General features: G+C 39.1%; 2 protein-coding genes across 2 annotated transcripts in view; one reads left to right on the top strand and one right to left on the bottom strand.

The window, feature by feature from the left end:
- The window catches only part of fancm (FA complementation group M), a 49,513-nt gene that overhangs the window by 18,726 nt on the left and 6,086 nt on the right, over nucleotides 1–24,701 (bottom strand). The window contains exons 5-12 of the mRNA XM_074691755.1: nucleotides 4,695–4,826; nucleotides 2,816–2,948; nucleotides 2,509–2,601; nucleotides 2,283–2,387; nucleotides 1,735–1,913; nucleotides 857–1,063; nucleotides 505–745; nucleotides 247–395 (exon numbers count right to left, since the gene is read on the bottom strand). Coding sequence (XP_074547856.1) covers nucleotides 247–395; nucleotides 505–745; nucleotides 857–1,063; nucleotides 1,735–1,913; nucleotides 2,283–2,387; nucleotides 2,509–2,601; nucleotides 2,816–2,948; nucleotides 4,695–4,826 — 1,239 coding nt within the window. The remainder of the gene's footprint in view (nucleotides 1–246; nucleotides 396–504; nucleotides 746–856; nucleotides 1,064–1,734; nucleotides 1,914–2,282; nucleotides 2,388–2,508; nucleotides 2,602–2,815; nucleotides 2,949–4,694; nucleotides 4,827–24,701) is intronic.
- On the top strand, nucleotides 12,319–23,524 carry soul3 (heme-binding protein soul3). The gene is made up of 5 exons (XM_074692637.1): nucleotides 12,319–12,916; nucleotides 17,632–17,726; nucleotides 21,038–21,179; nucleotides 21,304–21,487; nucleotides 21,637–23,524. Exons 1-5 carry the CDS (start codon nucleotides 12,685–12,687, stop codon nucleotides 21,806–21,808), a joined length of 825 nt encoding a protein of 274 aa, XP_074548738.1. The 5' UTR covers nucleotides 12,319–12,684; the 3' UTR covers nucleotides 21,809–23,524.

Raw genomic sequence — 24,701 nt, 5'->3', positions numbered from 1 at the left:
TGGGCCTGTCAGGTGCACGTGGCTCATGTTAAGTTCAACAAGACTTTTTTTTACTAAATGTGATGTAAAAGCTTGCTTATATTTCTGTTTTTGCAGTGTATTTTAAAATTCATGCACAGATTACATAGTATAAGTATTCCAGTCTTAAAATAGGTTCACAACAGCTTTATATCTACAGACACTGCTGATCTGAGCAAGAAAAGACAGACAGACTGAGTGACATTAAACCAAAAAAGAGGCAGAGACCTGAGGTGGTGGATCACTGGGTAGAGACATGAAGTGTGACTGCTTCAAGGTTGGGTGAGTTTCATCTTCCGGCAGCTTCATCGTAGACGCCCAGAGGGAATACTCAGCACTACTGAGAAACCCATCTGATGTTGCACTGCCTTGATGCACTACAACAAAAAAAATACACAAAGAAAGATGTCATGTTTACTCTCTGAATGTGTTTTCTGGTCTTTTCCTCCTCTGAAAACTTGAATCATCTCTTGCTTCATAACTCACTCATGTTTTGAGGGTGTATGAGTGAGGTCCGTCCCTCAGCGTGGGACCGTCGACCTCCAGCAGAGCGCCTGCTGCTCCCCTGATGGTCGAACTGTCCACAGGTGATGTGCATCTTATGTAAGGAGGGGTGCACCCCGTCAGGAAGCATGCGAGGGCTGTTTGGGTACATGTGGAAGCCGTTTGTGTTGCTGGTAATCGACTTGTACACACTGCGCTTGTTGCTCTGGCTTTGATTGTATGTCTGAGGAACACAGAGGTTGTAAATATCATGGTTTGATTGACATGAGTCAAAAGATCCAGAGATTTTTGTCTGATTGTTTTGTTTTGTTTTCAGATTTTCTCCTCCACTCACCCTCTCCTCTCGTCCCTCAGCTAAGATGACAACAATCCGACCCTGGCGCTTACGCCCTGTTCGTCCCATCCGCTGCACCAGGCGGATAGGATTTTTCTGTGCATCAAAGCAAACAATGAGATCCACCTCTCCGATATCTAATCCCTCCTCTCCAACACAGGTCGACACCAGAGTGTTGAAGCCTCCTGTGCGAAACCTGCTCACCACCTATAACACAGCAGGAACAAAGCTTTTAATACAGGAAAACATGATGTTTACCTCACAGACTCCACGTGTCTGCTCATGTGTCCATACAATGCATTTCATGTGTTCTGTAAACACAGACATCTTGTAAATCTAGGCTGCTGTGTAGGTGGTCAAACTGAAACAACCATTATGTAACTTACATGTCATATGCTCTATTTTTAGTGGTGGGTGTATGAACAGGACATGATGTACTTCACATCTCGAGACAAACCATGCATTTTTTATTGTGGAGTTATGGCACAGACGCCTGTAGAGTCATATGGATGGTGAGGAAGCAGCTACAAGATGCTTTTTTCAAGAGTACTTCTGTGTAGAAGACTTTTCCACTCAAGAATTATGTTTTTTGTACATAGAAGCAAGCCTTATTTTCTTTTTTTCTTGAAAAAGGCAGGATAAAATATCTTTCTTGTAACTGCTGTCAGCTCCTGTCATACCCACCAAAGATTGGTCATAAACTGCTGTGGAAATCTCCTCATTTGAAGTTTTTTGTTTTGTTTTTAATCTGCATGTCTGCAGATTTTTAGTAAGTTGGGTACAAAGATGTTTCTGAAAAATATTATTCATAACGTCTGTCCTGGTGATCTGCAGTAGAAAAACAGTCAGAGAAAGAGCAGGAAGTCCCAAGTCTGTACCTCCAGTTGCTCCTTCTGGGTGAAACCTTTGACTCCTTTCCCCGCTGAAGCTTGACCCATAAAAGTCATGACCCGTATCAGCGGAGCGTGGCGGTTCAACATGTCTGCAATCTCTTGTACGCTCTCACGAAATGATGAAAAGATCATCACACGCGTGCTTACTTCCAGAGGAGCCGAACCTGGACGTGAATGAGACGAAGGAGTCTTAAAATAACCATGAATACCAGTTTATTACGGTTCTTAAACAGACAGCATGACTTTTTGACTTGGAAAGTGGAATGCTTTGTACTTTAATCCTTTAATTTAGCATGCCAAGAGTAAATATAACCTCAGGAAGAACAAGTATTTTCTGAATTTGCTCCAAAATCTTCAGAATTATCAGTGAGAATTTTTTTTTATTTGGCCATTATTGTAAGGAAGCCATTGACAGTTAAGTGTTTGTTTATATTTCTGCTGTTGTATGAACATGATGTAGATTTTAGCTTCAACTCAGTATAAATATTACACGTATGAGTCACAGCTGAGTTCTGCTATAATAAGTAAATCACCTTTATCATCAGCCGAGCGCTCAGCCCACAGACTGAAGTGCTGCAACACCACCCCCTCCAATCTCTCCAGTTTGGGGTGACTGTGTATGAAAGGCTCTTCTGGACCTGGAGTCACACACCACAGGATGTTAGTCGTCTTTAATCCATTTTGAGGAATTAAAAAGGATTTGATTGTAAGTTAAAGAGATGTGATATCCAGATAAGGTGAAAGTAAGCATTCAGCTACCGGCAGATGGTTTCAGAAACATCGCTTCCAGCTCTTGATAAAGTTCCATGAATGTTTGAGTCCTCTGCAGCTCATTTCTTGCTCTGGACATCTCTGAACCGTCAAAAACAACAGTGGTCATATCAAACGCATATTTCACAAGAGCATTAACTGACATTTACATAAAATCCAAGTTAAAATCACACAGCATTGATTTAAGTCAAGGATGTGAATGGCTAACAAGCTAAAATGCAGATGTAAGGTGAAACTTTTATCCGTAGATAAAAGCAGATAAAGACAGAAAAAGCCTGGAGGGGAAGTGACTGACCTCTGGACCCGTCCATGATTCCCTGGATGTAAAAAAAGAGCGACCGGAGCCCCATCTGCATCAGCAGCTCATAGCCATGATACAGACTGATGCAGAGGGCAAAGTCGCCCTCCAGCATTCCCTGCTGTGGTCCCTGAACAGAGCAGAGGGGGCAGAGAGTCTGAGTTAGAATTTAATACAAACAGAAGACTTTTAAATAGATAAATGTCTCAGCTATCACTTTTAATAACATCAGTTTGAAACACATTTTATGCTGCTTTTTGCATTTCCTTAAGACACAACTGCATGATTGTTGGTTGTTTTAGTTTGTATTTATATGAAATGTTTGGCTTGATGAAGATTCACTGGAGTGCTGTGCCTTTCTCTTCTACACCTGAATAAAAGATCAACTTCCCTTTAACTACAAGAAATTTCTTAGAGAGAAAAATAAGTACCAACCTGATAATCAAAGATTAGTGACAGTCATTTCCTCAAACTTAAAGTAAATCTTTAAAACAAGCAAAAAAGTAGAAGTAAAACCTTTATGGAGTAAAATAATCAATAAATACTTTCTTCACATTATGTCAGTTAAATAACAATAATTGGGATTGACTTAAACTGTAAATTATTTCACATTTTCAAAGTAAACCAAAAAGTATTGGTGGTTGTATTGACAAGCTTTTCAATGTTTATTATTAACATGATGTCTTAAAAAGATGATGAATTATTTGTCTGTGAAACACAAAGCCAAACGACTTTAACATTAGCTGACTGATCATCCAAAGCATCATTATATTTCGTCCTAATTTTAAAGGTAGAGTCTGCAGAGCTTTCCTCAAACCATAAAATGTCAACTTTTACAGTTAAAATCTTGTTCAACCGTCTCCTACAGGTCTTTATACATGTGTGTCAGTGTCTGTGTCTGCTTCTGCTTCAACCCCCCCCTCAGCCTGTATGTTCATGTTTTGGTTGTTTTGGGACATTTCTGGGCAAAGGGTAAGTATGGTGACCTCAGCCAACTACAGCGTGCCCTGTGTACAAGTGACTTTGCATTTTGATGATAGCGAGTGGAATAAGCTATCCCAAAACAGATACAGCATTTAACCAAACGAGGGCGAAACTTGGCTCGACTTTTACTTGCTTTCGGGCACTTGAAGAGCAGCTCGAAACGAAGGTCAGGTGCACGGCTCTTGTGTCTCTCCCATGTAAAACGCGATGTTACAGGTGGTAGCTAAGCTACTGAGTGTGTTTACGAAGCTTTCGGTCGGAGGCTGTGGGTGTGTGCTGCTGCTGGCACTGATCCAAGGAGGAGGAGCCCAGTCTAAATGTTGCGTTCACCAACATGTAAAGAAACTTCCTGCAGACCCTACCTCTAAAGAGAGAGAAATAAGAGCAGCCTTTCCTTTCCACAGAAACTTTAAAGTTTGCTGGCTACAGCTCATTGTGGCTATTTTGCTATAACTGGCTAATATAGACTTAAGAAGTAAACCCCAAATATGTTTCCAGCTGACTTCTTTTAATACAGTCCCACAAATAGGTCAGTGATTCAAATGTAAATAACAATTTACCAGAAGTCTAAGGTGCCAAACATGGCAAGCAAAGTGCTAGCAACAAGCAGTCTATGATACCTGTGTGGAACCAGCCTGTTTACCTATGTTGTGAAAGTTAAAGGTAGTGTTAAGCCTTTTTTAAAATTAAAAAATAAATGAATAAAACTATTCACTGACAATACAAACTGCTTCTGCATTAATTCATATTTTAGTTTCTCTGATAATCTAAAGATTGGTCCAGTCCATGTCGCATCGATGATCACTAGGTCTGTATCATTTTCATTTAATGTTGCAGCATACAGAATACCTCAGTTTGGAATAATTGTGAACTAATGTGAAAGGGTCCGTGCCTTAATGTGTGGTAGGGGGTTCTTGCGGAACTGGTCCCTGGCGAGGATGAGCTGGTATTTGCTGAGAGTCCGCAGGTCTTTTTGTGCCATCACTCGGTTCCTCACCAGACGAGACATGAATTTCTCAAGAACCTGACAAAAGATGTAACAGACAGACAAAGACAGGACGTTGATAATAGTCCATTTCCTGTGTGATGGAATAATGCATTATACTCACCAGCTTGCTCACATAACACACTCACACACGCACACACAGGTACAAACATGTGCATTGTGTGAACCTTTTGTGATACCTTGATGTTACTTTAATTGGTTAACAGCATTCACACAGTGAATAGGACTTGAACTTCAACAAAAGACATGTACTAACATAGAAACCTGTTTGGATTCTGGCTGCTGTCTTTCCCCTGTCCTTATTTCCTTATAATGGAAGGAGAACTTTAACAATATCTATTCAGCTTCACGACCGCAGATAATGGCTGGCTGGGTCATTACAACTTCAATTTCAGCTGTGTGGAAGTGCTGCTCTAAAAACATGAGCAGAAAAAAAGGCTGCTCTGAAAGAAGTGGACTGTCTGTTGCAATCAGTTGGTCAGAAAAAAGTGATTCTGTGACAGATTACTGGCAATTTAGTAGCTTTAATCATCTGTGAATAGTGCTTGTTTTGTGAAGCGGAAACAGGGCTTGATTTTAATTTGATGTGCTCAGGGGGCTGAATTACAACAGCCTTTACACATATCACATAATGTTACTGTCACACTTTTATAATGTGAATATACACTGCAAAAAAAATAAATCTTACAAAGTGTTTTTGTCGCATTACAGCGAAAAATGTCTTTTTGGACTTAATAGAAGCCACATTCACTTGACCAGTACAGAAAGACAAAAATGAGGTCTGGATTGCCTAAAAAAGAAAAAAAAATCTGCCAGTGGGGTTAAAGAAATGTGCTTGTTGAGACTACAACAATGTCTTAATACAAGTACATTCATCCTACCCCACTGGCAATTTTTTTTACTCATTACAAACAATTCAGACCTCATTTTTATCTATAAATAACTTGAAACAAGACACCTTTTCGATTCACGTAAAATCAAACGGTACCATGTTTAGGTAGCTATATGCATCCTTGTGACTGTGAGGGAGTGGAAGAGTAGGAAATTTTTCATGCTGGACATGAACACAGCTTTACAAGGTTATATATTAAAGAATAAATATGTTAAATTGAAAAAAATATATATACTTAATTACTACAGAAATTATTATTTTTTACCACACAAACACAAAAAAGTACCAGAAATTGGTACCTTTGAGTACCAATACCGATTGCCAGGTACCATACATTGGTACCATATCGTTTCAAATGTGATAGGTACCCATCCCTAATTCCAATTAATGTCAGACTTACCTGCAACAGAAGGAATCTGTTGTAACATTAATAATTATGGACTGGCCAGATTTAAACTCCACTTAGCAAATTAGAGGTGAGTTGTAAAATAAACAGAATTGATCTGTTGTACATTTAGAGGAAAGCCTTTGGCTTGGGTAGCTGAAGGCATGGGAAAACATTATTGTTAAAGTTCTGAGGAAATACTGACACTATACCAGAGACATGATGCTGTAACTGCCGTAAAAGGTGGATGAACCAGTTATTAAAGTTAAAAGTAGATAAAAACAAAGCAACTATCTGCATGTTTTATGAATGAAATGAGATTCTGTTTTGGAGACAAAAAGAAGGTCAGTATTCTCAGATCTGTCAAGGTGTCGTACTACTTTGGTCCCCACTGTAGATGTGGTAAGATTAAAAAAGTGAAAACTTAGATTTTGGTGAATTTGGACAAATGTCTGACTAATTTTATATTTTAATACACCTTGACAGTCACTACAGGAATAGGGTGATAATTCAAAAATAAATCATGAGAAGCCAATAAATCAAAACAGGTCACTGCTGTATGGGAGCTGAAATGTCATTCAATGTGCTCAAACAAAGCAGCTAGGTAATTTCACAGTCCTGTCTAAATATTATAGAACACATGACCTTCTTTCACTGCTTGTGTCTTGATTGTAAACTAACCCAATTCTGCACCCACCTGTTTAGTCTCAAGTGAAAACACGAGCATGCTTTACACGGCTTAACATGACAAAAGCAAAGGGTGCAATCACAACCCTTAATTCCCCTGACCTTTCAGAAACCATCAACAGCAGTATCAACTGACACTGATCAGTCTTCAAAAGAGTGGAAGGACGCCAGCCCATCTAGAGTGGATTGTGCTTCACAGCATATGATGAGTTTTCAAGTGGAAAACAGAGACTCAACAAGTGATAAAGACTAATTATTGGATTCTAAAAACCAAACTACAGCCTGGTCACAATTTTTTTCTAAAAAAAAAAACAAAAAAACAACATGTAATACTGTGAAGTTCGATTAAATGTTTAAAGGTACAGCAATGTTTTTGTTTGTTAGAATACTGGATGAAAAAGAAGATGTGTTTTTACATTTAATTTCCAATAACTTATTGCAAATACTTCACCTTTAACTTTATGATTTAGAAATGAATAATAATTAAATTAATAGAAAATATAATGAATTTCAGGAGTGTTCATTTGCACTTCTCAGTTGGCTTCTTCACAGTCCCTTCAATGTGAGCACTCATGTAAGTTAAGTAAAAGACTTATTCATGTAAAGCATGAGTTTTACAGGTTTGTATGCGTTGTACAACTCTGTTAATTATATTGTTTAACAACATGAAAAAAACTGAGGACGTAACACACTTGGAAATTGATGGACTGCTGATGGGAGTGTGAGGTAAGATGTTGGTGAAATATGGTGCTATATAAGGGGCAAAGATGGATCAGGTAACCTGAGGGCCACTGGAGGTGACATAAGAGGATCAGAAAATGACGAGGAAGCCAAAGGTGGCACAGCTAAGGGCCTACTTCAGCGTTATCATTGACCATCAGGGGCAGATGCTGTTATTACGTGTGCTCAAAACACATACTATGACCTAACAATTCCATTGAGAGAATCACACTTGAGTGAAACTAGTTTCATAAGTTTAATTCTTTAAATCAAAAATTCAGTCAAGAAAGATGTTCAACGATTAAAGAATAATAAAAATGCAGACTTTGATACTTGCAACACTTAGGTGGAAGAGTTTTTACCGCGAAAACACTTTTTTTTTAAACAGATGGATAACAGAGGGTGAGAAAGAAATGTATCAGGAGTATTTAGTTGAAAATGTAGTTTCATACAGACATACAGACATTTCTGGTTTCCATAGAATGACTCGTTGGCTTTCCATCCAGTAGCATAAACTCGATTTCTTTAAGCAAATTAACACCAATGCTTTAATCCAAAACCTATTGTAGTTTTATTTCAGAGGATCCAAAGGTTTAAATTCATAGACTGTTAGAAAGAAGTGATCATAGCCAGCATGTAGTTTCCTCTTGGCCACTACTTTCTTTTTTGGAGCCAGGGGTTGAACTATTTTAGGAAGAGGGGTCATGACTTGAGCTGCCAAGACAGTGACTCCACAATCACAAGTTACTGCTCCTCTAAGCATGACATGCTTTAATCCCTTTTGACTCTAATACAATTATGTTGATTGAAAACTGGAAACTGGTGGTATACACCATAAACCAATCAGGAACTTTTTTATTGAGGTGGTAGATGGCTGGATAAAATTAGACCTATTGGTGTGAGTGAGTGTGGTGTGCTCGCAGTACAAGCATGTATAAAGAGAAATCAATTGAAGCTTACTGCTCACAAGGAAGAAAGAAGCTACCTGACCTTTTGACTTTTTGTCTGTGTGCCTTAATAACCGCAGTCTCATTAGTGTGTGTCCCAAAGTTCTGGCTATTTTAAAAGATTTTAGAGAAAATCTTTCCCTTTGGGTCTATTAAGCCTCCCTAAACCTTATATAAATGCCTCTGTGGCTGTGCGTGACAAAGACAGGCAGACAGCGCTGAGACAAAAGACCACCAGCTGGAGACAAGACAAAATCTCTCTCCCACTCTCTCTCAAGCCAATTGACAGGTGGAGCTCAATGGTGGAATGTGTACACAGTGGTCAGGACCAGATTATGAGATTACACTGAACCAGATTAGCAAGGTTGCTGTTTTTGTCTGGTTGGACTGTGGAGTGAATTGATTCAGGGGAAAGAAAAAAAAAAAGCACAAGAAAAATATTCACCGGTTTCAGACCGTTTCACTACTTGATTTTTGCTTTTTTGCTTTTTGTTTGCCAACAGCCAAAAATTATATTCAATACTGAGGAACAAATCAAATTTTTCTCAAGTGATTTTTTCACATCACCCCAAATTTAACAACTACAACTTGGCACAAGTGAAACAACTGAGTAACCTTTGAGTATTCAACATTTGGCATTTTTTCATAGAAACTGACATTCTTGATCATTTTATTGTTAAAATAGTTGCTAGTTTATCATGCCAAAAATCCTTTTGCTTCTGAATTCAGCTAGGAAATCTGCAGCCACCATTTTTTTTAGTAAAGAAGAAACTGTGTGGTTCCAGCAAAGGAAGTCAGGGCTAAATCAGAGAGGGAGGTCGTCATCACTTGACAAAGACGTATCAGTTCCAAAGAGGCTGCAAGCTGAGCTGCTGCTTCCTGTTTCTGAATGATTATACTTCTTGGGTTTCAATATTAGTGTTACTAGCAAGTGGTAACGTTTGGTGTAAAAATATTAAGCCCATAAAGAAGTGCTAAAAACTGCAGTTCTTCGAGCATCCACATGAGGCGGTTGGTTGGTGGATATGGATGCATTTGTATAGCAGTGGACTTTTTTTTCAGATAACTGCTATTGAAAGCTAAATCTATCTATAAATTTCATTTTCCGGTCATGACTGGCCATCATTTATAACATATCCCTTGGCCAAGACAGGCCGATAACTAAAAACTGTTGTTTTTTTCTACTTTTAGTCATGTTCCCTCAACATATTTTGCAGTTACTGTTAATGCAAGAGAAATAGTGTGATGCAATTTTTCTTTTGAAATAAAAAAAGTAGTCAGATAATACCATATTAGGTTTAAAACAGGTCAGATGTAGAAAAAGCTATTAATGAAGTATGCAGTAGTACTGCTGAACTAAAAGTCAATGACTTTTCATTGCAAAGGAAATAGGAAAGAAGGATGCTGGATGTATGAAGAATTATGTATTTATGTATTTATTTATTTATTTATTTATTTTGGGGGGGGGGTCAAAATAAGACAAAGGTAATACCTAAAAACTGATGGATAGTTAAGTAAGAAAAGAGGAGAGGGGTGGATGTGCCAAATGACAACATCACCAGCAGCAGCCCCACTGAGCATGCTCAGTAGGGTCCATTAAATGATTGGTTGAGGGGCATATGACTGCTCGACAGTGGGAAACGGTGAAAAAGCCAGTTTATAGGTCGCTATTTATAACAGAAGCTAAACTCTCACTGCTGCATGTCAACAATGGAGAACTCTTAGTTATTGATGTGTGTGCGTGCCTGTTGAAGCTTGTTTCCACTGATAGTTATGAGTTGTGTGTGCGTGGGGATGGGGTCATGTAAGTGGAGCAAAACATACTTTGCTGTGATGAATTATAGTGTGGGAATTCCAGCATAGCTAATGATGTGATGGAAGATGAAGGTTCATTGCTGCTGCATGGGCGTTGATTGAGTTTCACAGCCATCAAGACGAGTATGTCTGAGGATTCATAAACATTAACACAAACCGTGTTATGATTTGATAGAGGGATAACTGCTGAAGAGCACAGGCAGACAGGAGGGCCATTAGATCAGTGCAGCGCATTGTAAGGTGCTTGTATCACAGCATGTGTGTATTTACATGGAGACTCCCCCACACACTACAGGGGATTATATAATGTCCTCTCTACGTGCGTGTGGAAGGGTGCAACATGGTGGCTGGCTGTTGCAGTGACACAGATCAGAGGAAATCCTGCTTAGTCTGTCCCCTAGTACATAAGTTCAAGTCTGTTAACCATAAAATGTCTTCCTTTTAATTTACATTAACTGCAAAAAAAGAAAGTCGGTCAAAATCAAGCAGCAAGGAGGAAATGCACAGAAATTTTGAAGGTTCTGTATCCCTCTTTTTTTCTTGGCCTTCCTGTGCTCATGTCCATTTGACTGCAGAATGCCACAGTGTCTGTTCCCCTGGTGCTATCACTATGGCCATCAGGACTGTCACTTGGATACTTGTCCAATGATAGATGCAGCACAGTCCTAAAGTAACTCACAGCCTCATCTCACTCCCTGCTGCCCTCTATCACTGGCTGTTTGTTATCAAGCATTTAGCATTCCTTGAGGGGTTGGCTACAAAAACAAATCTAAAAACATTTTAACATGCAGACAGTTGTCACTGTTACAGGCCGAGTGATACATATGAACTAATCAGTTTCTTTGTTAAAAGCTGTAAAAATAAATGCACTTTTAAATATGCTGCAGGTTTACAATGTTATTTGCAGGGTTTGGATTTTTCCTCTGGTTGCTTATTACAAACAACATAAATACGCAAAGAATCAAATTTTCATCAAAAAATGATAACTCAATAGAATACAAGACTATATGATTTAAAATAACCCTTTAAATTGACTGACAACAGGAATATTTACTGAATTACAGTAGCTAAAGACAATATACAGTTCTCACAAATTAACAGTATGACTATACGAAGATATGATATTATAATAAGTGAAATCCCAAAAAATATGTACAGAACATTTCAACTACAAAAAATATATAGAATCAAAATAAAAGTAAAAAATATGCCCACAATGATAGTGTAACAGAGGTTAAACCTATACATAGAATAACACAGTTACAATGTCTTGCATATTTTAATATTGCCCAAGTTCTTAAACTTAAAATTTTAACTGAAAGTTAAAAAGGAAAAATTATGATTTAAAAAAAAAAGGAAAAAAAAAAAAAAAAAAAAGCTATGGCACATTCAGTAGATGGAGGCTTCAGTGTAAACAGTAATGAAAGTGTTACTGGCGGTCATACAGTCTGACCACTGGAAGAAATAAATATAAAACTAAAAATATCAAAGCATAAAGTGAAGAAGGCTCATTTGAGCAACAGTTATTAAAACCATAAAGTCAACTTATGACACAAATATTTGATAAAGTTGCCTGAATACATGGAATACAATGTATAATTAAAAAACAAATAAGCTTACCATTAATCCGTTTTATCAAACGTATCCATTAAAAAGCTGTTATAATTGAAAGTGATCTGAATTTTAAGTCTTGTAAATTTTTAATTTTTCAGGAAGCAACAAATCATCCAAACCCAAATTATTTCTTTGCGCTCTGGATAAAAAGTCATGTGTTTTTTTTTCTTATTTCCTAGGAATCATTTGATGCTCAACAGGCTTTGACAAACAAACACCCATGTTTTAATCGTGGAAGTGGGGTGAGGACGTTACAACAAAACTGCAGTCCGGATGCCCAGCACCTATGTCGAATTCAACAGTTCATCACTTGTGAAATACGGGTCCCCTCTGATTTTTATGCGAGATGAAAATGTGTGCACTCTACTGGAGGTCTTAATGGTCCCGGACAGCAGAAAGAGGAGGGGGCTGTGGGTGTCCGCAGCGTCACGTGGTCCGCCCTCGTCTCCTGTAAACATCGCATTCACCTCCGGCTACAAAGAGGGAGGTGTCAGTCGGCTCCGCGCGGGCGAAGCAGGCGACTGCCTTCTCGGTTTTTGTCGAATTAAAAGTACATTCGTCGAGGAAATATGGCTCATTAAAACGCGATTTAACATAGCAAGTATGGTTATGGCTGAAAGTGTCGAGGAAAGCTCCGTAATGCGCGGTTTGTTGACCAGAAAGTAACGTCTGTCCTAATCTGGACGAGCAACTAACCGAAGAAGATTAAACGAAGCGTAAAACAAGAGAGGATACGGAGGTAATCTTTGCTCCCTTTATTACACGGCAGTCTGTAGAGGTGTTTTCCATCGGTAGGTAGCGATCGAAGGCTAAGAAATGGATCGAGGTGGCTGTCAAATGAATGGCGGAGGCAGTGACCGGAGCGGGCCCGACCGACACGGGATGATCACGCTGGAGGACTTGGAGTCTTTCTCGGAGGACCAGCTGTCAGACTCGGGCAATGGCAGCCTCGAAGAAGAAGGAGAAACCATGGAGGACGATGATGATGACCGACTGCTGCATTACTGGCAGGACGTGGCGAGGGGACACCAAGTAGAAGTTGCTCAAGGTAATAAGAAAAGGCTCATAATAACAAACACCCCGTGGAAAAAGAAAACAACGCACTTTGCTCAGGCAGCTAACAATAGCTCCAATAACTACAGTTTTCAGCCCCTCCGTCTTGACGCTGCATTTTTATTTCCGCACATATCGACTTTAAAGTTAAGTTTACATAAAAGCACAGACTTAAAGACCTGTTCGAAAAAAAAATAACGTCGCTTCAACTTCCTCGTTGGACACCACAGTGTACATTGACCTAGTTTCCAGCGAGGCAAACGGCTAAAGTGGTTCCAGATAGGAAAATATATCTCTCCCATCCAAACCCTGTTTTTGAACTTTCATACTCTATAGTTGCTCAAAAAGTTGATGCTATTATTGCCACTAAATCTTTAAGTTTACATGAAGCAACTGTCATCAAGAGCCATATTATTTTTAAGGCCCCAACCATTATGTAACACTAACATCAACAGGCTACGTGACCTCCTAGGATTTGGGTTGATCCCAACAATATGAGAAATAAAAAAGAACAAATGACTAAGTTAAGAGCATTACTTCACCAACAATCTGTTTTCTACACACTGCAGACAGCTAATACCTGTCTCTATATATAGTGCTGTAAATCTACCAGAAAAAAAAAGGCACAGTAAGTTCAGTTCTTTAGATACCGCAACTGTCAATTGCGTGAACATTTTTAAGTGAAGTCAACAAGCAAATTCTCCAGCTACAATTAAGACGGTTTCCCAGAAAGTAGGGGATTACAAGTATGGAGAGGTGTTAGGAAAAGTTATTTCTTAAGTATTTAACAGGGATAGTAAACATCTAGGCCCGGTGTGTATCATGGAAAACTGCTGTAATCTGGACACAACAGTAACACTGTAGTAGAATCACAGTAGGAGCATGATACTCCAACAGTATAAAATGACTAGTATTTGATGTGAGTCATAGAAAACATATTCAGTGGGAAATGAAATAAGGCAATTTTTTTTGCAATTTGTCTAGTATAACATAAGCTTTGTTGTGGGGGGAAAAAGATGCAATGACTACTAAACTGGAATGACTTGATGCTTGTGCTGAAGGATCAAACAGGCAGAGAAAATCACAAAAAAGGTAACTGCAAACTTAAGACCAACAGCTGTGTTCAATAACCACAGTCTTGGTGTTGCTGGAAAATGTGAGGGATACTCGAAGGAATACAGTGTGCCACAACAAAACTGCTGCTCATCAGTTATGATTTAGTAATAGCATGTGTGCAGATGTATGTACACTATTATCAGAAGTTTAAACTTGCATTCTGTTAACATTTCATCAAGCTTTAGTGGTAGTTTGAATTAAATATATTTTGCTTCAGCCAATGATCAGTTTTGTTGATTATTTTCTGAAAGGGCTTGAAATGACAACAGTGTATGGAACTCAAGACCCCTCATGTTACTGTTTCTCATAACACTTGGATACAAAACCAGGAAAATAGATCCACAGGAAATGGTTCAACTTCAGTTGCTTCTTCACAGCAATAAGATGCTGCACCAAAACACTGTTGAGTTGTTAAACTTGATGTTGTTTGTCATTAAACAACAAAGGGCGCCTTATTAAGTAGCTTCAGTTGTGCGTGCTGAAATCTTTTCCCTATTCTTCTGGCATGTGTGTCCTCAAAAAATTAAGGCACATTCAATTCAAACCAACATTTTTTTACATGTTTGAGTTTCCTCAAAGATAGTTAAAAAGTTGCAGCATTTTTTGAGAAAATAATTGGAGGAATCTAGAAAAAAATCATAGTCTGGTGTCACGACTTGGTTTCTTCAGTTCCTTCGTTCGGGTACCAACCCAAAGTTTGGGACACCTGATTTAGCAGTTTGTCCTCTAACAGGTTGCCAACTTTGAATCCAGTAACTCACACTAGTACATCCTTCTTCCTCTGTCGTCAGACTGCAGCACTAATTGAGGACTTAGTTCAAAGTTGCTTGCTTGAGCTTTTAGACTGACTCAGCGGGGGATTAGCTACCTTGCCTGTGCTGGTACAGAGGTAGTGGCTAAATCCTGGACTACAGTACCAAGGCTAAGTAAGCTTGCCAAGGCCATGATAAACTGCTTTGCTCTAATTGTGACGGAGCGGGAAGGACAGGGGTGAGGTTGGAGTTCTACTTTGCTAGCAGTTGGACCTGTGTAATTGGTTAGCATAAGCAAAAGCTACATGAACAGCTTAAAAACACCTTTGGTGATAAATTATATCTTATGAGCCCTTCGTGGTAAAAATGACACATGGTTGGCCTCATAGCATTATTGCCTCAGTTTTCAGAAAAGAAGAAAAAAACATTTTCTGTATATGATATTTTGTTTTATCATTGTTAACTTATTTATTTTCTTTACATTTCTTTGACTTCTGCAATTATGCTATGAGGCTAACGCCATTAAAATAATGTCAGTATTACTTCTATGGTATCTATGGCAACAAGTGTCAGCAAACAGTGAGGCTGTGAATACAAATCTAGGACACTTAAGACTCATCTGGAGTGTTTCATTTTATGATTTGTGTGCGACCTATTTGTGATCCAAAAAAGCTTTGACTTCCATGTCTTTTATGACTCATTTACATGAGGTCAGAGGAGCGGTTAGCATAAAATGATCAGAACGTGTGAAGGTCTTGTAGCTTGTAAACAACATTGGTGGTGTGTGGTATACAGTGAACACCAAAATGCACAAGAGACTCAATCTTCACTTCCCTTCTTAGATACCAACTGATAGAGCCTTAGCACACAAAAGAAGCTAACAGCTAAATAAGAGTCATACTTTAATATGATCTTTTGCAAATCTATCCACGTCATGAAGCTGATGCTAACATTTTCATATTTTGAATATTAATACTGTGAGTCAGCTATCACCTCAGGTCTTTCAGGAAGGGGTTGGAAATTTTTTAATGCTCTCTAAAAAACACACACACCCTATTACATGCTTGAAGCAAAGTGGCTTTAATTTCAATGTAATAAAATAATTAGTCTTTTATGAAAACTCATCAGGTCTTTGTCTTGACGTATTAAAACATTTGGTTTAAATTTGGAGGGAGTCTGACGGATATGAAAAATGCCATTTTAGACAGCAGTGGAGTACATGTTTTCTCGTTTTGTATGGTGCAATTTTAAACAGAAGGGAATCCACAAATAGGTTGTACACTCACTATTTCACACTCTGTCTGGTTCGGTTGAAGCTAACAGCCTCCTCCACACTGTTTACAGTATTTTTGCAAACCTTTTAGGAAAGTTCTGTGACTGTAGAGTTTAAAACAGTTTTCTTGAAGTTATGGTGTTAACCTCGTAGAAAATTTATTGAACTTAATGAGAACAGATTTTAATAGCAAGAAAATGAGAAATCAGTGATCAAACTTAGTGAACTTCGAAACTGGAGGTTAGTGGAACTGATGCCAGACTGAAAGTGGGGCATGGCAACAGCTTGTATTGATTAGGCCACTCAGGTACAAAGATGTGCGTGTGTCTGTGTGTGTTTACCCGTCTGCGTCAACACCAAGCACCTCAGAGGTGCTGCCATAGAAACTGATGAGTTTGCCAGGGTGTGTCTGTATGTTTATTATGATAACTCTGTTTAAGCAGCTGTGTGTATTCCTCCTTATCTCCTGTGAAACAAACATGAATCAGTTAATTAATTACACCGTAACCTTGATTCTATGAGATCAGCTGTGATAGCATCTCTGTCACACACCAGCCATCAGCTTAGTTTGTTGTTAAATGATTGATCCCGTAAACACCACAGGTCCCAGTGACCAAGCAGTCAATCGATTGACAAAACATAACTGTATCACACTCAGTGACAACTTGACTCCAACCTGAGGGACATTTGCTAAATTTGCAAACTAAGGGGCTAAAAAGATGCTGATGTGTCGCTCTGTCAGTCCATGTTTAGTTCCTTATTTAGTAAATGCAGTCAAAATTTGAAACATAGGAGTCATAAAGCTGAATATACGGCCTCATATGTAGATAAAGAGCATTGTCCATGTCTGGGGCCCACATAGGTTGCGCCCCATGAAGCAGGTGGCACGGGTATGTGTCCAGCCCATGGCATGTTTCCCACAAGTCATTCTCCACTTTCGCCCTGTTTCCTACTCTATCCACTGCCCTATCCTCTGTAATTATAGGCATAAAAAGCCAGAAAAAAATAACTTTAAAAAAGCATTTTCAATGGCCGAAATGATGTTAGAGTCCATCCCTAAGTTGGAAGTAAATATCTTCTGTTATTCCAAAAGCATTGGCCACTGCTGTAGTTTCTCTCTGTTAATTCCAGTCTATATCTGGCCTTGGGCAGCTTTAGTCAGTGTTCCCTCCATCAGCTCCAATAAACATTACCCTGCGACATCCTGGCACAGCACTCTGCCCATCTGGTTGCCTTTTCCCCACACAAACTAGCAAAGCAGCCTGCCAGCAGATTACTGGAATTCAAAATGTTTGTTACAGACTAGACACCGTAAATGAAGATATGATGTGAATTCAATTTAAACTGGGTACCTGCCTTTTGTTTGTGCCGTGTTGAGAGAATGACGTTGCTCGTAGCTTGTGGTCCAGTAAACTCTAATCGCCTTAATGCAGGCTCAAAACAGCTTGTCAAGAAAACAATATGGCATTTGTTACTGAAGAATGTATTAGTGCCAGTTGATTTGTTTGCACTTTTTTTTTCATACCAACCAGCGTTTGTACTGACCTCATACTGTTTGTCCATTGACAGATATGGCAGAGCCCATTCAACAACTAACCAGCAACAACCAAGGACGCAGTCAAAGACAACACGTCCCATTCAATCTCCTCGGACGCAAAGAGAAGGTATTTCTTTGTCTGTGTGCTTCAAGTTTTGTGGCCTGTTTTTTTTTTGTAAAACACAAAAATATGTTGTGACCTGCATCATTGTGTGTGCACAATACATTTGAATTGTAAATGTAGTTGTACGTGAAAACCTTTTCTGAGACGAGTGGCAGCCAATACAAAAGGCCAATAGAGTACTGAATGCATGGAGCTAACATAAACAGCACTGTGTTCAAACTCAAACTTCAGAAAACAGCACAATTAAACAAGGATATGTAACGTCATTCCATAATATTACAAGAGCCCCTTTACCTAACCTTCTTTATCCAAGTCTAGTACTTGACATATAACATTTTGCAATAATGAGAATCCCTTTGGCCTTCAATTGTACAAAAGTAGGTCATGTTTCTTTTTGATAGCACATCAAATTCAGACAATTTACTGCTTCTCCAAACTAACAAACTAATAAACTGCATCTTCCCTAAGCCCTCATGCTCAGCCATATCAGACTCTGTGATCTTCTGCTGGGAGCTTGGCTACATGATCTGTGTAGCTGTATTTGTATGAAGTTTGTGGGTTTAAGTGCCCCTCAATCAATTCCAGAATAATCTCCGTTTATACTGAACTGTAAAAACTGCAATGCTTTGATATATTTTCTTTTGTTTGTTTTTACTCAGCCCCAGTGATCATACACACCTTCTTTGTGAGTATGGTCAGCTGCTATTTATTTTCTGCCACATTGTCATGTCACCCAATACAGTAAGCCGTTTAAACTCCTTAGGGGACCATATAAATAAAGAGGGCTAATTGGTTTAACTTGAGTTAATTAGTTCATAGAACATGGCGGAGACTCCGGTTAAACAAAGGACATGGCACCCTATTCTTAGAGGAGAGTTCACGACTTGACGGAGAACAGCATGTCAGCAGATTTTGAACTATGGAAACTTTATTGTTTTCATATTATATATCGTTGTAACCCTTTATTGGTTTATTCAAAGAAATGTTTTATAGTTCTTTTCTATTTGACCACTAGATGGCAGTGTTGTCATCAGTTTTTCATTATTACCCTTTTTTTTTTGTTGTTGTTGTTGTCCTCAATAACATTAACTGAAACAGTAACAGTAGGGAATAAAAGACACCGCGCATTCATAGAACAGATAACATCATATAAAATCCCAGTCATACAAAACCGTAACACTTCTCTAGTACCAGACCTGAATTGCAGAGGTGATGATAAACAAACACAGAATATGGCCTTACCTGGGGAGAGGGATCTGCTAAATATATGGTAATTATTGGAGTGATATGTTGACTTATTTATATCAAGCTGAGAAACATTTAACGGGAGATTGAGTTACACTGATTGTTCTTTGTACTCTTGGCAAATGTACAGTTACAAGCACTAAAATTTAATGCCTCTTTCCTGGTCTCTATATCTACAAACGGTTATATTCTAACCAGTGGTTTAATTTTTCTGTACATTTCTGTCGTTCGAAATATTCCATCTAAGCATGTTTTTTACATCTTTGAGAGAACTTTAAGTGATCTTGAAAAAGTTTCACTTTAAGATAAATGCCTGATCCTAATCCCAATTTTAAATTAGATTATTTGATGATTTCTAAACGCTATTTCTCAGTTGCCATGTCCAGGTTATTCAGAACCTGATTGATTTACGGCACGCAGAGGTCCCTATGACAGCATCACTCCAGCTGACAAAGTTTAGCAGTTAGAAGAGAGATATGTGTTTTTTTAACTGCTGGAAACAACTTCTTGGATTCATTTTGTAGTAATAGTGGACACCAGAGCTGAGCAGGCAAAAAGAAAAATAGACAGAAGACCAGAAGAAATCTGAATGCGAGAGTGATAGAGTACAAGCTAAAAGCTAAAACACGAGCTAAGCTGTTTGTGGTAATGTCCATTCCAACCCACAGTCAGCAGTTATTCTGCAGTGGTCTGTTCAAACTTAAGAGTCTATCAATAAAATGAAGAGTGAGGTTATGTTAGCTCTGCTTGTTGAGGCTGAAGTTGTTAGCACTGAAGGACAAGACCAAGATTTGCTGATGTTGCACATAACACATAGTACCGGGCTGTGAGTATAGCTAAAACACTGAATATAGCTTTGTACACTACACTACATAACTCAAAATAAATCCATTACCTCGTCGCTTTGCAAATAGTTGTCCTGAACAAAAAAGTGGCTTTAAAAATCAGATCTGATCTCCATTCATTTGCTTCAAAACAAACACACTAGGTTAGCTACGGTTAGCACATTGGGTGCTAACTGTAGGACATCTACTACAACATCTACATCTACTACCACACGTAGCTACTTTAGGGTGCTAACAGGTCACTGTTGCGCTAAGTCATAAAATGACTCCCAAATATGAACTACTTATCAAGATGATCTAATGTGTACAGATGATAAATAACAAGGTGACTGTGATCTAAAGATCAAGGTAAAAAAAAATGACAGCCCAGCTCATCCTCACTCTCAAACAGGCACCACAAGTAATATAACCTGAAAAAAACAGTGAATTAATTCATTCATGGCTCCTACACTAGTGGTCATAGGAAACAGTCTCTATCTTCAAAAACACTAGCTTTTCCAGATAGTGCATTTAAGACGGTGGAATAATGTAAGCTGCATTGTGAAATGTCTAAATATTTGACAGAAGATTCTGATTGTTTATGGGGAGACTTGTTCTTCATGACCTAATAAATTGTAGCAATCAAAGCTGGTGTAAGAGTGCAGGTTATATTCAACCAGATTTAGACTCAGAGGGATCATCTCTAACATGAAGGCTCACTCACTTCTGTGATTTATCAGCAGGGAGACAGCACGTTTCAGGACAATCAAAATGTCTCTTGAACCACTGATGTAGGTCTACCATACAAATTAGAATAAACAGCTCCAAGCAAAGGTCAGGAGATTTCAACCCAGGAGATTTCCTAGTAGTCTGAGGACATACACGCTCAGCTTTTTTTTTCCTAAGGATGATAAAAATCCTGGGAAAAAAACAGAAACACAACATCCCAATCAAACACGCCACTCCCCGACTGCACTCACAAGACCAAAACACTCGAGCTTGAATGATCTTGAGCAGCAGAGGCTGTGTGGGCTGAATTTTTTTACACATTTTCAGACAGCATTCAGCTTTCCAGTCAGTAGTCAGAACATTTGTTGGCATCCTCACTGCCATTCTGCAGTTATAAAACCAAATGTTACAGAAAACAGTTTCATAAGAAGGCTTAATTTGATTTAACACAGTATCATGAGTGACTAAATTTGTAACTCAGTGTTGTCTCGTCTTTCGTCATTTGTGCTTTTTCAGTGTGGGGAGCTGCTGTATGAGAAACGTCAGTACGACAAGGGCCACTGGGCTTGTATAACGATGCGTGAGGAAACTTACGAACAGAGCATCTGCTACGGCTTTATGAGGATAATGAAATACATCTGCCAGCAGAACTCTCTAGGTAAGCAACAAAATGAGGAGAATGCTGTATTTACACTTTTTTTTAAATAAAATTCATAGCTGATGGTTGTTTTAACTCTGTCTCACACATAATTTAGTAATGACCATTTCTTGTCCACTTCCAGGTGACTACCTGGGGATGACGCTCCCTATCATCACAGTGGTGCGCACAGATGAAACCCATTCTGTAATGGCCCAGGAAGTCACTGTGGCCTATTTCCTTCCTGAGTATCATCAGGCCCAGCCTCCACAGCCTGCTGACAATGAGATCGTCATAGAGATCTGGCCTGCCACGACTGTATACACAAGGTCAGTGCAGAATGATTAGAAAACAACAAGAAAAAGAACCATCTTTTGTTCATTTATCATTAATGCTTTGATTAACGGTTACCTGCTTTACTTTGATGTGGAAATGTGGCGCCTCACACTGACACAACACTCCCTCCTTCTTCCTCTAGGCCCTTTACTGGTCCCACTAACGAAGTGACCATCATCGACCAGATCAATGCCATGGCTGAGCTGCTGGACTCTCCCGGTATGTGTGTCAACAACTCGTTCATCGTGGCCGGCTACACCAACCCAGCTCACAGCAACCGCCAGAACGAGATCTGGTTCCTCGAAAGACCCTGATGGACGAGAGGATCGAGCAGCATCCTATCCTGTGACCCTCAAACCTCATAAAGACTCCCTTAACACTGCCGCAGCTCAGCTACAGCCTCAGGTGCAACATCCTCTTTAGCCACCACCTCTACCTGAAACGACCACCAGCCCAGCACACTCCAAATCAGACGGGGTTGGAATAAAAAAAGAAATCTGCCCTTAGCTTTACTTGCATCGAATTTTCATTCATGCTTGATCAGTCCTCGTGTCATCCATAGGAACTGAACTGCCAAACTCTCACAGACACAGATGCTGAGGAGAAGCATAGCACTCATCTCCTGCTCTTACAACGAGATGACCTAAAGAATCCACCCCCCCTGCATTGCCCTCTTGTCAGAAGTGGAAATTCATCGAACTCTCGGCGCTCTGTGAACATAGTGACCTTTGGTTGGTGTCAGAAACGTGCAGCAGCCTGTATTATCGCAATGGAAGCAGGTTCCAGCCTTATCTATGTGCTCCCTTTCTATGTGTTGCACAGCTATAATGTTCCGTCATGTGAGGTGAAGGTCATGCACACGTTAGCTTTCTGAGGTGATGTCATGTCAGTGTTTATCCACCATTTCTTTTCTCTCTGGACTACATCATTCACTCTATGACTGTGTAATCTATGTGGCACTGCGTTATTATTTGTCTTAGCAATCGGTGTAATATTTGCCAGTTACACACAATCAACAAGCCAGTTATTGCAGTTACTGGACCTCTTATCTGACCTGCTCTTATGCGGCTCAGTCGGTGAGCTGGGGGAGGGGATCTGCAGCGTTCAACACAACCTCATCAAGCAACAACAACCAGACGAGATCATGAGGCTTTAACCATCAATAAGCTCAACACAACAGACGACACTACAGCTTTATCCAGACTGCAGGCAAATCAGGTTTGTTGCCTCAATTTGATTAGTTAGCTCTCACAGTAATATGTCCACACTCTTATTTGGAGCTGTGTCCAGGCTTCACCAAACTCTCAGCGAGGTTAACAAGATTAACATCCAAACTGACATACGCTTTTCACACCCTGCTACCAATTGCAGTTCATTTCAGTCCACAGACTGCTCGTAGCAACATGGGTTGTGCTCAGGATTTTACATTGCCATCAAGGTAAGCAAATAAAAAGCACCCACATCACGTAGCCTGGGTCACATCCTTAAAATGCCAATCCAGAAAACAAACCTGTAAATGCAGCGTGTTTGAACCTTAAATGTACAGCAAGAGCCGCACGGTAAAGGAGACGCCACACCACTGACAAACTCACTGATTTTACTGCTGAAAGACAATCATGGAGTACAAGAACACACACGCATCTTTTTGTCTTAAGGAAGTGATTCAAGTCAATGCATTCCTCATGATTCCAGCCCGATCACACACAGGAACAGTTACCTTTGTACCTCTTTTTCATGCTCTTTCTACTTGCTACTCTGTCGATGTTAGTGGGTATGGGTTCAATTGTTCAAATTCATGCCACCGCCACTGAGTACAGGCAATGCATCCGAGAGAAGACAGCACAGAGAATATCTCGACTGTAATCATACTCGTTTATTTTTTTTTAAATAGAAGAAACTGAAATTCTGCTCTAGTTCAAACAGTTTTTAATGTTTATCACCAATCTATTGAGAGTCTAATAAATCAGAGTGAAAGACGTATGTATGTTTATCTTTACTATATTTTAAAATAAAATTTCAGTCACCCCGGATCTGCTTATGGTGAAGTTTTTTTGTTGTGTTACATGTCAGTGAATTTACCTCTGTGGCATATTTTGCCTTCTAAGTAAAATTATTAAAACATATGATTTATGTGTTTTAACCATTCAACGAAAACGAAAAAGGATATTTTGTGTTAATTTAATCTAAGAGATGGTTCCATTTCTTGACCTGCTCATTGATCCAGGCACAGAAGAAACATTGAATGGATGCTTTCTTTAAAAAAAAAAAAAAAAAAGACCATTCAATGTTTGGTGATGGCTTAACAGTGAGGCTCCTCTTACTGAAAGCGTTGCTCTGAAACGTTCTCCTTTTGTGCAACAATACCAGAGCCCTGAGTTGAGGCTCTTGTTTGACCCAGTTTGATCTGTGCTGGGTTCATGGTGACTTTTTTTAATTATGTGTTTTAGCTTCAAATAAACAGGAAATATTGTGAGCAGAGAAAGGAATGGCACGCCATGAGGGGTCATAACTAGTGGCTGATAACACGAGAACTGGAGCCTCAAGACATAAGCTCTCAAATGATAGTAGGATCCTTTCCACGAAGGGGAAGGGGGGTAAACATTTAACTCTACTTCATCAAATCCATTTCATTTAATTTCTTTAAGAACTAGAAAGGCAGTTTTTCAGTGATGATAAACACTCCCCTGTGCAAAGTGAAATCTCTGTGGAAATACTTTGGGAGGTTTAAGCAGAAAAACTAGACTTTGAAAAATTCTTTAGAGAAAACCTGATTAAACTTTCAGCATTTAAAACAGAATCTTTAAGACAACCATAACTGACAACAAGATGTATTAAATTACATTAAGGCCTCTGGAAGCTAGATATCACAGACAAATAACTTTGGAAGAAAGAAGGATGAATGAATAAATTGTTTAACTCACAACACCACAGCAAAGCTTTATTTTTCGCTGCCTCTGTTGCTATGGATAATTTGTGTTGTGAATTCTGTGGGTGAGACCAGATAAACCCTGAACATTTAGGGACATGCAATGCCGTTTGAACAATTGTTTTTGTTTGGCAAAGGAAGATTTTTTGGATATCAATATAAATCAGTTTTATTGAAAGAGAAAGCAAACAACAAACAACCTGACAAAGCAGTTACAGACATACTGAATTCTGCTATTATACCAAAAAGGTTGATTTCACTCCTTTCTGAGCTGCAAAATC

This window comes from Halichoeres trimaculatus, unplaced genomic scaffold (assembly GCF_033239565.1).
Source record: "Halichoeres trimaculatus isolate MK-OKI-2021-1 unplaced genomic scaffold, fHalTri1.1 fHalTri1_scaffold_17, whole genome shotgun sequence".
NCBI classification, from domain to species: Eukaryota; Metazoa; Chordata; class Actinopteri; order Labriformes; family Labridae; genus Halichoeres; species Halichoeres trimaculatus.
Note: the sequence above shows the minus strand (reverse complement) of the source record. Positions and strands in the feature narration are given on the sequence as shown.